The sequence below is a fragment of the Arachis hypogaea genome, chromosome 3, assembly GCF_003086295.3.
Source record: "Arachis hypogaea cultivar Tifrunner chromosome 3, arahy.Tifrunner.gnm2.J5K5, whole genome shotgun sequence".
Lineage (NCBI taxonomy): Eukaryota > Viridiplantae > Streptophyta > Magnoliopsida > Fabales > Fabaceae > Arachis > Arachis hypogaea.
Genome location: NC_092038.1, coordinates 11,376,796 through 11,388,876, shown reverse-complemented (window position 1 = coordinate 11,388,876; position 12,081 = coordinate 11,376,796). Strand labels below are relative to the sequence as shown.

At 29.7% G+C, this 12,081-nt stretch overlaps 2 protein-coding genes across 2 annotated transcripts; both read right to left on the bottom strand.

The window, feature by feature from the left end:
• Positions 1–7,711: 7,711 nt before the first annotated feature.
• Positions 7,712–9,635, bottom strand: LOC112789485 (DNA repair RAD52-like protein 1, mitochondrial). Its single transcript, XM_025831405.2, has 4 exons — positions 9,248–9,635; positions 9,124–9,161; positions 8,954–9,048; positions 7,712–8,219 (listed from the first exon to the last, which is right to left on the bottom strand). The coding sequence occupies exons 1-4, from the start codon at positions 9,559–9,561 to the stop codon at positions 8,076–8,078; spliced, it is 591 nt and encodes a 196-aa protein (XP_025687190.1). The 5' UTR covers positions 9,562–9,635; the 3' UTR covers positions 7,712–8,075.
• A 505-nt stretch (positions 9,636–10,140) lies between these two features.
• On the bottom strand, positions 10,141–11,718 carry LOC112789483 (GDSL esterase/lipase At1g71250). The gene is made up of 5 exons (XM_025831403.3): positions 11,406–11,718; positions 11,202–11,329; positions 10,886–11,128; positions 10,525–10,780; positions 10,141–10,434 (listed from the first exon to the last, which is right to left on the bottom strand). The coding sequence occupies exons 1-5, from the start codon at positions 11,692–11,694 to the stop codon at positions 10,214–10,216; spliced, it is 1,137 nt and encodes a 378-aa protein (XP_025687188.1). The 5' UTR covers positions 11,695–11,718; the 3' UTR covers positions 10,141–10,213.
• Positions 11,719–12,081: the final 363 nt, after the last annotated feature.

The window sequence follows — 12,081 nt, the reverse complement described above, 5'->3', positions numbered from 1 at the left end:
TTTCTGCTCTTCCACCTTTAAAAAGAAAAATAAAAATAATGAAGATAATCAGTGGTCGTTGTCCTTTTGCTTTCTCACTCCTAATTAGTATGTTTTTAATCATGTATGTCATTTCTAAGTTAATTATTATTTTTTTTTTAAGAAAATTTATGTACTATTGTTTTTGAGCTTGTAGATAGCCTGATCTTGACTTACAATGAAATTAATAATTTTCCAGAGTTTTTATCTCAAAAACAAAGTATTAAAGAATTATACTTCACTTGCGTATTATAACTAGCCAACTACTATTTGGATAGCTATTACAGAATTCTAGTCACAGGTTTTAATGTACTTGAAGATTAACGTAAAAATGCTACATATCCAATAAATAATATTATTATGAACCAATATTTAATAATCAATAATAATTTACACTTATATTTTTAAAAATCTACATACATAAAACATAATTTATAGTTATATTTACTAAAATTTATATACATAAATTAATACAACTTACACTTATATTTATTTAAATTTGTAAAATTAAATCAGTAAAATTTATTTATCAAAAACAATTTAATATTTGTGCTGTGATGAAATATTAGCCAAAATTATTAAAAATTACTACCTTTCAAGGTGTTCTGCAAATCTAAATTAATTAAGAGCATTCTAATTAAATACGTTTGGGTCATCATAGAAAGGTAGGGTAGCAGCTACTAGTGCATCCCTTCTAATGAATTATTACTAGGCACACTTAGGGTTCCAGTGAAACACTAGTAGTCCCAGTTGTAACATCAGTAATACATATAGTATATAATATCATATAGACTAAAATATAATGTCTTTAAAATTTATCAAAAATTTTAAAAATATTTTTAAATTTTATTTTGTTTTAATTTTGTTTTAAAAAAATTTTTTTGTGACTAAAATAAATTAAACAAAGAAAAACAAAACAAATAATAAAATAAGGAACTATTTAAGTAGAGGGACAGTCCTGTTTAAGATTACTCTTAAACTCCTTCCAAGGTGAAAGAAGCTCCACATGCAAAAGTTGTAACTTCATCGCCATCTTTGCCATAGTATTTGCCACCTTGTTTGCATCTCTCATAATCAAACGAAAGTCAACACGCCAATTCCAATGCATGATATCTCTTATTTTGAGCACCAATGGATCAATAAACCCAAAACCATCTTGAGTAAGAAGATTAAATGCTTCCACACAATCCGTCTCACAAATAACATCTCATTGACCCACATCCCAAGCTAAGAGATATCCTCTCCAAATAGCAAAAAATTCTCCTTGAAGAATACTATTACTCTCAATCATTCCCAAACACTCCCTTTGCCAGCTCCCATTACAATCTCTAATAACACAAGTAAAACCAACACTATCACCCGAACCAAAATAACTAGCATCACAATTAATCTTAAAAGTATCAATGGATAAGGGATTCCAAAAACCATTTAGAATAGAGGGAAGGGACATACGTTGTAATTCAAAAATATTCCTAAACTCCTTTTCTGAAGTTAATGTCAGACAAATCACTTTTTTCGGAGGCCAAATTTCATGGGGATTAAATATGTCATTATTCCTTACTCACCATATCTACCAAAGTCCCGAAAAGAACTTGAACGGATGCTCTCTGCTATGATACAAGAACCAATTCTTCAAATCCAAAGGATGACAAGAAATATGAGCTTTTGGACAATTTCAAATACAATGTAAAAACGATTCCTGGTTAATATACATCCAACAACTAAATTTTCAAAAAAATTTAAAACTAATCTAATAATAATGCATAAAAATAATGCTTAATTTATTTGTATTGAGAATTGTTCTTATGAAATTATTGTTGAATTAGCCTTAAATTTTTTTAAAAAATTAACCGCAAAAAATATATTTAATATAAATAAAATTTTTTTAAAACAATTAAATTTAAAAATATTTTTAAAATTTTTCTCAAATTTCGAAAAAAAAATGCTTTATTCTTTAATATATAAAGCCTAAGATACGTGAAAAATTGGTAGAAATGTAGAACTCCGATACCTCAACCTTTATAATTCAACCCAATGTGTGCAAGGAAGGAAAATAAAGTTTAGGAAATTAAACTAAAACATAAAGGAGTTGTTAATTCTTGACTTTGGTATAATAAAGGTCGCAATTTACGAATTGATCAGAGTCCAGTAGAGATGTCACGAATTGAATGAAGGCGATGCCCATCCCCATCCCAACCCACAATGAAGAACATTATTATATTTTATATATTGTATAAACTCTCTTAATTAGTCCAAGATGTCGTCCTCGCTCTTTTCCATTTAGGACAGCAATTCAAAGTAGCTAGATACTTGGTACCTGCCATCGTCTTATGAAATATGCCGACTATGTTTCCAAGTGTTTTAAACTAATGATTTATGTAAAATTGAAAACAACCAGAAACTAGTTTACATAAGAATAACTTGCTTTATGTTTCACAGAGTGTTAACGATTGAATAACATGATAACTGATTTCACTGTACATCAACAAGCTAAGTATAAACATGAAGTTAGAGTATATGTCACTTTGGTTGACATCATAATCATAAATCCTCGACAATTTTAAGGTTGCAATGACAATAAATATAACAAGAGAAATGCTATTTGGATGCTTTCTCTGTTGAATTTAAAATTTTGCTATATTTAATTTATAAATTTAGAAAAAAAAAATGAAAATACAGGGTGACCAAGTCAATATCATCATCAAGTTTATTCTAAGTAAATATCTCAAAATATGTTTTTGCATTTATTTTATTCACAGTATTCAATTTTCAGCATCTTCTTTTTCTCCTTTTTTTTCTCTTTCTTCTTTCTTCTTCTTCTACGTCTTCTTCTTCCTCAAACGTTAATTTGATTCTTTTTCTTTTTTCCGGTGTCTACTTTTATATATGTGAACAATAAAAATCAATTACAAAATTAATGAACTATCATATATTTATATATAAATATATATTATTTAATTTTAATATATATTTATATAAATAATTAATTTTTTATGTATACTTAATATAATTAATATAAAAATGATAAATAAAATGTAAACTATTATTATATTAAATAAATTATACCAAATCATATAATGATTCATTATTTTCATATAAAATTATTTTTATGTTAATATTCATCTTAAATTTTGCACATTAATTAACCGTAATTATAAATAAGGGAAACGAGATCTCCATCCCGTAGGTAAATAATATTCACTCATAATCTCCACTTTCAAATCCTTTGAAACCCTGATAAGAAGTCTTTGTTTGAAGAATTGAAGTGCATATACTCATTACTCATCCAATCCAAGTAATTTAAATGCACAAAGATATGATGTGGCATGCAAGTTGCAAACTAAAGGCATGATATGAACGGAGTGGCGAAGTTGTGATAAAAGTGAAGAATGAAGGGTATTATTGAGATTTCAGAAAGATTAAAGATAAGGAATTGTGTATTGGATGAGTATCTGGCAGGTGGGGTCTGCGCAGCTGTCTCCAACTTTGGGTTATTGAGGGACTGAATTCAGAGTTGATCGAGAAAGAGAGAAAGAGAGAAAGAAAGAAAGAAAGAAACTATGACCGACTCACTCACTCACTCACTGTGTATCCAACCAATTACAGCGCACACCAACTATACATTTCTCTTTAATTTGTTTCTGCAAATTGCAAAGCAGCTGTGACTAACATGCAAGTAGTTAGTAGTTTGTAATAAGAAGAAGAATAATTACAAAATGAAAAACAAAAAAAGGACTCTATCTCCTTCCTACACATGCTGCTTCTATTGTCTATCATTCTCACACATCTCACTGTCAAGGGTCCCACTCCACACCCACCTCTTTTTCCCACTCACTACAACGCAGTCACTCTGCCTTCTTCCCCAAGTGAAAGATACAACCAATTCCTCCTCTTTCTCTTCATAAACATTCTAAACATTCCCCCATTTTTAAACATAATACATAATATATGAACTAACTCGATATAAAAAATTAGACTTGTTAAATAAAATCATTCGAAATATTATTCAATAAAGATTACCTAAACCCTAATTTGATCACTGAAAATCCGATTATCCGATTTTAAAATTAGATTGAGTCATTATTTCAACCGAGTAAACAATTAATCTGCTCAAATTTAATCAAATTCAGTAAAAATTCGTGGACTGTTCAAACTGAGTTATTACTAGCCTAACTTTTTATTTCTTATAGTTTTTTTATTACATATATTACCTAAGTAAAATTAAATTATATCTATAAATTTAAAAAATCAATTACAATATATTTCTATTTTTATAATTATGATCTTTATTTTCTTTTCATGAATATTTAAAGAATATAATAAATATAAATTAATTAATAAGTTATTAAAATTTGAAAACAATAGTTAATTTGATACAAAAAAACTAAAAAAATTTATTGATAATAAAAATTTTAAATTTTATATAATTATTTAATAAAAAATATTAAAAATCATCAGAATTTATTATTTTTAATTATTACTTAATTATCAACTCAATATTTTTAGTATAGTTCTTTTAATCTAATAATCTAACAATTACTTTATTTTATACTTTTAAATATTAATGACTAATTAATAGCTCAAAACAATAAATTATAATGACCTCTAGCATTCTTCTTATTTAATTATAATTAGATCAATCAATTCAGTAATCCAGTAATAATATGTCCTGTCCAATTCAAATAACTAAGATAGTGAATACAAACAAAACTCCACATTTTGAGCCATGACCTAATCTCAACATTTAGTAATCCAATTGATAAACAACTAATGGCTACGATTTTGAGCATAAATAAAAAGAAAAATAAATAAATAAATAGAAGAACATACATGCACTAATACAGTAGGTACAAAGTCATATTCCTCAATAACTCCCCGCACCTTCTTCATGGAATCATGGTGCTCTTGGAAGTGCATGAGCAAATCAAACTATCAATTGGTGATAGAGCCCTGGAGTTTCTAATTGCAAATTTAAACACATACTTTTATTAGTATAGATAGGCAGATAATACTTTATTTTCATATTATTAGAGGTTAGAGTTTAAGTTTTAAAATTTAATCTTTAATGTTTGGAGTTAGATAAATATTGATAAAAAAAATTAATAAATTTTGTTAGTCGTATAACATTTTTCTGTACAATTATTAATGAATTTTTTATACTTCATACTTAATCATAAGAATCCATTAATTTGTAATCGTCTTCGTTATTCAATCTCCAATGAAGAAATACTTGTAAATAATTAAACCATATTTATGGTCGTCGGATAGTTATCACTCATCAGATGGAATAACAACTTTTTCTGATATATGAAGGTCCATTTAAGCTCACGTCACAACTATAATTGTACTCATTTTGCTTGACAAAATATCTTTTGATTTCATTACTGTTTACCAAATTTTTCTTGAAATTATGTTAAGAGAGAGAGAGTCGTTGGAATCAATAAGGCCTTACAAGTTACAATGAATGATAGGGGAAATTTATCTAGCAGCTGAGCTCTTTGCATGCCACACGGTTATGTTGTATAAGCTAAATATTTAAATAGTGTCCAATAGTGGAATAGTGGACAATTGGTCCCCTCCGAGGCTCAGACCCACATTTAAGGACACTGCAACCCAACCCATCTTTGGTATTCCATCCCACAATTCTTCCAATTTTGGTTTGAATTGGATTGTGTTCGAAGCACCTTCGGCTTGGTTAAACTTGCATTATAAGAAACACTACCACCAACCCCCCAATTCCATCTGCAGAGCTCTTTCTACGTGTTATCAGTTTCAATCTTTTTATTTTCTTCCTCTTCTTTATTATTATTATTATTATTTACAGTACCTCTAATTTGTTAATGACTAATCCGTCATACATCAGAATTTTATTTAAAAGTTTGATGTTGACCAATAAATTACTGCATATACACATGAGATTATAATGAGATTACAACTTACGGCACTTATTTAAACAGACTAATAAACTAATTATTAAAACAAATCAATTTGGGTTTTTTTATTTTATTTATTTTTTTAGGTTTTTTGCCGACGCCTAGGCCCAAAAGAAAAAAACTAAGGACTCTTCACTAATCGGGGTACACTAGCCCCCATTACATCATAACTAAGGATTGGAAAAATAACTTCTGGCAGTTGTTCTATGAAGTGGAATCCCACCGTCATTCTACATTCCTTCTTTGCCATCCAATCAGAGCTCCGATTGGCTTCACGATAAGCATGCTGAAATTTTAGTTCCCATGGCCTGTTTGTCCTTTGTAGGATCTCTTTGTTTTTGTTCTTATTGTTAGGCTTTAGGTGTTGGGTAGTTTCAATACCTTACCTCATACTTTATTGATATTCTAAGAATGGGCTTGGCTTAAAAATTACAGCCCACAGGCTTAAGAATTACCTATTGCTTCCTTATAACTCAATAGTCAATACTAATGTGGGCATGTGGCAATTTACTGTGCAATTAAATTTTGGCTCCACCCAAAATTGTAGACTTGTAGTTTCTGCATTTACTTAAACTTAACGGGGCGTTTAGGTTTATTGTTAATTATTATTAGTTTTAATAAATTTTTTATGATTTTTTTATCATCTTTAATATTTTTTATATTTTTATTTTATATTTTTTATTAATTTTTTTATTATAATTTTATTATAATATGAATTATTAATTTTATTAAAAAAGATAAAATAAATAAAAATTGATCATATAACAATAGAGTTATAAATAATCAAATTTTATCATCCAAAATAATACTTAACAAAAAATACTAAGAGTATTAAAATAATTATAGAATATTTTTTTATTTGATATTGTAAAATTTATCGTTGTAATTCTTGTGCATTGTTTATTATTCTAATTTTTTATAATATGTATTATTGTTTCTATTAGAAATGATAAATTAAATAAAAAATTAATTAAAAAATTAGAACCTAAAACAATAATAAAAATAAAATTACTGAGAGTACTTAAAAAATATTAAAATATATTATTTTATATATTATTTTTAATTTAATAAATAAATATTAATTTTTATTAAAAAATAATTAAAAAGTAGTCAATTGTTATGTTATTTTTAATTTCATAAATAAATATTAATTTTTATTATAATATTAAAAAAATTATAACATACTAAAATGGAGTACTATTAAAAATACTATATAAAAAAATACTAAAGGAAGTATAAAAAATAAATTAAATATATTTAAAATTTTTTAAATTATCAAGAGAATTTTAAATTAGATGTTTGGTTTCCAAATTTTTTATTTTTTAGAAATCTTAGAAAATTACTTTTGTCAGACAAATTAATCTCTATTATTTCCAATCAAATTTTTATATGTATATTAGATGCATAAGTTACCCACAAATTTTATCATAATACAATTATATTCTAAAAAACACGCTAAAAAAAATCAATTTGCGTGACAGAAATGATTTTCAAAGGCTTCTAAAAAATAAAAATTTGTCAAAAATTAAAGTATCCAATCTAAAATTCTTTAAAAATTAATTTGATTTTTTTTTTCTTAAATTTTTTATAGGAACGCTCGTGTATAAAATGAAAAATGGATAATAATAATAATAATAATAATAATAATAATAATAATAATAGTTACCACATTTTTCTACCAAACACAATCTAGAAAGCAGTTTTTCTTAGGTAAATTAGAGTTACCATGATCAACAAAAGCCTAACTCAATTACCTGTCTTCCTCTACTGAGTCTTATTTTTGTTATTGTGATAGTGAAAACATATGACATCCTGACGAATTTAGTGATTTTTTGCTATGGCATAGTACAGCATGTCATCCATTAATAAACTATTGTAAAGTTTTACATCAGACTTCAAGCAGGATATTAATTCTCCCCGCTGCAGATTCTATGCACTATGCAGAGAAAGAGAAATAGAATACATCAAAAGAAAAACCCTAACATACCTGAAGACCAACTTAGTAGGTCATTAAGTGACAAAATGCTTCTTTATAGCACAAACCGATTTATATATCCAGTCGCATATAAATATAACAAAATGGTAATTAGAAAGACGCTGAACCTGAATGGCAGAAGCAGTTAATCATGATACATCTTCGTGATAAAGGTGGAGCCCTAGGCCAAAGCGTGCACAAGCTCTGCGAAAAGCCATTGCTTCTGCCTTCTGTACAGGATCTCCATAACTTGTGTCATCTATTGAAGCAGTACCAGTTGATTCTCTAAATATCTATAGAGACCAAGATTGAAGAAGGAAAAAAAAATCAAAATAAGATCACCATAGCATATAACATTATAACCATAGGTTCTAAGAGTAGATTACAACAAACCGGAGAAATCATGGTAACTATACTTGAATGAAGTGGTGACAATATTTAGAAGCATTCATCAGATATCATTTAATAAAGGAGGATTTCATTCAGTAATTGAAAATGGTCTTACAAGCTTTGTCTCAGTTTTTCACAGATATATACTTCTTATATTAACTTAATCTTTTGGGACAAGCAATTTTATAATATAATTTTCAGCACTTTTTTAATAAAAAATTACTAAATTTCTCATTACTCCCAATAGAAAATAATTTCGGCAGAAGACCAAAAAAATTGTCTTTTCAGATGGCCGCCTCCTTTTCATAACACAATTTAGGTCCAAACACAGAGCAATTCATAGGAAAATAATAAGTACTCCCATTTCTTATAATGTCACTTCTCACATGAATGTTTTGCATTGTATGTTTGTATGAATTTGTAGAAGGAGTGGCATTATTAAGATAATTTATTAGTTTTCCTAATTCATAACCTAGTTTGTTAACTCCAAGGCCAATTGAGTCTTTAATTGCACTTGCACATTAAAAAAAAAGTAACATAGTGATAGCGATGAATTGAGTAGCAGTGAAGATTACATACAAATGGTAACATAATCTAATAGCGGCTAATATGCTTGGATGCATGATGAAGTTGGTACCTCAGCATCAGTGCCATAGAGGGTAACGCGGTAGACAACAGAGACAGATTTGGCGTTGGCAGAGTATGAGATGTTCCGAACTTCACCGGACCACTCTACCACAAATGAAAAATTAGAAAATCTTAGAGAAACTCAAAAGCAAAAAGGAAAATAGATAGATACGTAAGTACCAGGAGCGTGTAAGTTTAAAATGCGGTTGACAGTGTGCCTGCAAAATACAAGAAGAATACATATCAGCTATGCATATGAGCTAGAGAGATACAGAGAGAGCTAGAGAGAGACAGAGAGACGCACCAGGGAATGTATCGGATGGCGAATCCGTCGTGCTCGACACGGGTTTTGACGAGAGAGTCAGGGACTTTCTTATTAAGCTCCTTCAGTATCTCCGATAGGGGCCTGCAGATCCCCGAAGTGGGGGCAGCATCCTCACCTTCGCCGCGGTCATCTGTCGTAGCAGAAGAGGCAGAGCTTGCCTTCGAATAAAGCCGATAACCGCTTCCTTCTACCTTCCAAGTCCACCCAGGCAACACTCTCCTACACAGGTATTTCAAATTCGCCGTTCTCATTTCTTCTGAGGGTTTCTCTCTTTTTTTCGTTTGGTCAACCATATGGTCCGAACATGAACTTATTACCTCATTTTGTCTACCTAATTCGGGCCTACTTGGGCCCTTTTTCACTTTATGATGCCAAAAACAAATGTTTAATCCAAGAAATATAAAATCATAAATAATTACAAAGATTGCATCAAGGTTTATTCAATTACAAAAGGTAATATACTGAGTATTTTGATTTAATTGGATAGATATCTCAATGAGCTGTCATGTAATTCATATGGCATTTGCTCTGAAATTAAAAAGATTTAATCTTTCATGTTGGAGTACAATGGTATTACTCCTGTGTGCGGTGACAAAAAAAACTTTTCTAAGTGTTTATATAATATAACAAAGAAATTTAAAATATAATCTTTGAAATATTTTTAATATATTTCTCTATCTAAGTCTTACGTTCTAAAACATTTTTACCAGTAGAACATTTTTCTAATTTTAAAATTATTATTCTATGACATCAAATATTCTTATTAGAATACTCATTTATTCATTCTTATTCCTAGAATATTCCATATAAAATTGGAAAATAATAAAAGCTTAAGAATAATTTATAAACATCAGTACTATAAAATATATCATTTACTTAAATAACGGTACATTTGTTTATTTTTCATAGATAATAACAAAGTTAGGGAGTAGTTGTGCAGAGAAACTAAAGTTGAGCCATTTGTTGCAAATTAATAGGATAAGCATCATTAACAGGACCATTCACAACTCTCCAAGCATAGACATACACTGCAGATTGTGATGGATTGAAGGCATCCCAATACAAATACTGATTTCTTGACACACATGGAGCTAGAAGAGGGAGACATGTTATTTGGCCTTGATACATTCCAAGTCCACAACAAGCTCTGTCAATGACACTAAATGCTGCAAAAATGAACATTCCAATCACCCGATTAGTTTGACTTCATCACCATCAATGAAATAGTTTGACAAAGATATTAAAGTGTAGCTTACAATAAGCTGCAGGGTTATTTAACATGTCCCCAAAGATGCCGTAAGTGTTACCATACACAAACATGGAATCAGGACGGTTTCTATTCAACTGATCCACCATTGATCTTAGCCCTTGGTTGAAGGTTCCAACCATTTGATTAACAATGTCTAAGCACCTTCCGGATGGGGCTAAACCGCGAGCTCGTTGGTTAGGAGTGCAACCAAGTGGTCCAACTCCCGCTAAGAAGAACTTCCTTAGTCCTAAGCTATATAAAGCCTATAATGCAGAACATGTCCACACATTATTAAAGCAATAGTTGAAATAATTCTTTAAATACACAACTAATTAATTAATACAACAATGTTATAATGAAATAATTACCAGCATATTTTGAATATGGGAATTAACGAGAAGATTACCAAACTGTTGAGTAGTGTAATTAGAGCTAGAACCATATAAGCCAGGAAGGAGGTAGTTATTGATATAGTCATTGTTTCCAGTGACTACAATTACAATAGACTTCGCTAAATACCGTCTTAATGTGTCTGCATCCATCATTGTTCTAAGCTGATTTAATGTGGTCTGAAAGTTCAGCACTTGCTGGCTTAGGCTATACCTCTCACCCTGCATTACCAAATAAAATTAAGGGCTCAAAATGGTTATAACAGTTAACTTTGTAAATAATTAAATTACAGACATAGTGTCTGCCTGACTCTTCAAGAATGCCACCGTTAGCTGATGCAAAATTGACTCCATTAATTATTGCACGACCAGTTGTGGTAGGATCTGCAAAGGGTGGAGGAGAAGGAACACCCAACAGATTCGCTGCAAAAACAATTTGTTAAAAAATGATTAAGCTCTTACTTTCTGACTCTACTAACATTCTAATTTTAATTATTACCAAGGAAGTCAATTAAGGATCTGCCATTAGAGAAACGTCCAGTGGGACCCTTGGAATAGTCAATGCCGTAGGGATAGAAATTAGCCCTTAAAAGAGTCCTGAGGAAGTTATTGTTGCCAACTTCAACCAACGAATCTCCAAAAATAAACAGAGCTGGAATCCTTTGTGACTTCACTTGTGCCACTCCATGCCACCATAACAGCACCACAACTGCCACTGCGGCAGAACTTCTTACACTAGCACCACTGTATTTCCAACTACCACCTCTCACTTCCCTCATTATTGACATATACGAGACCCAGAATAGAGGTGGTTCAGTTATATATATGATTTAAGGTTGATGAAATCATATGCATTGGCTCACATTTTTCTTGGTCCATCTCATAAAAACTAAAGCAATAATACAAGGCGGCAAGTAGTATGCTTTACCCCGCTTTTAGTTGTCTTTATTTATTTATTTATTTTTGACGCTTTCTTCTTCTTATCACGGCAGCATTTGAGTTTTGGTGTATACTTGTAAGTTCCTTAATTTTCATGCATGTTGCCTAACCCCTTGCCAAAAGTTTTGATCTAACGTAAGTAACTGAAGCTATGTGTGAAAGGGCAGAAAGTAAGATCCAGATTAGAGTATCTGCACTAAATTACAAAACACATGTAAGAGTACGTTTTTTTTTGT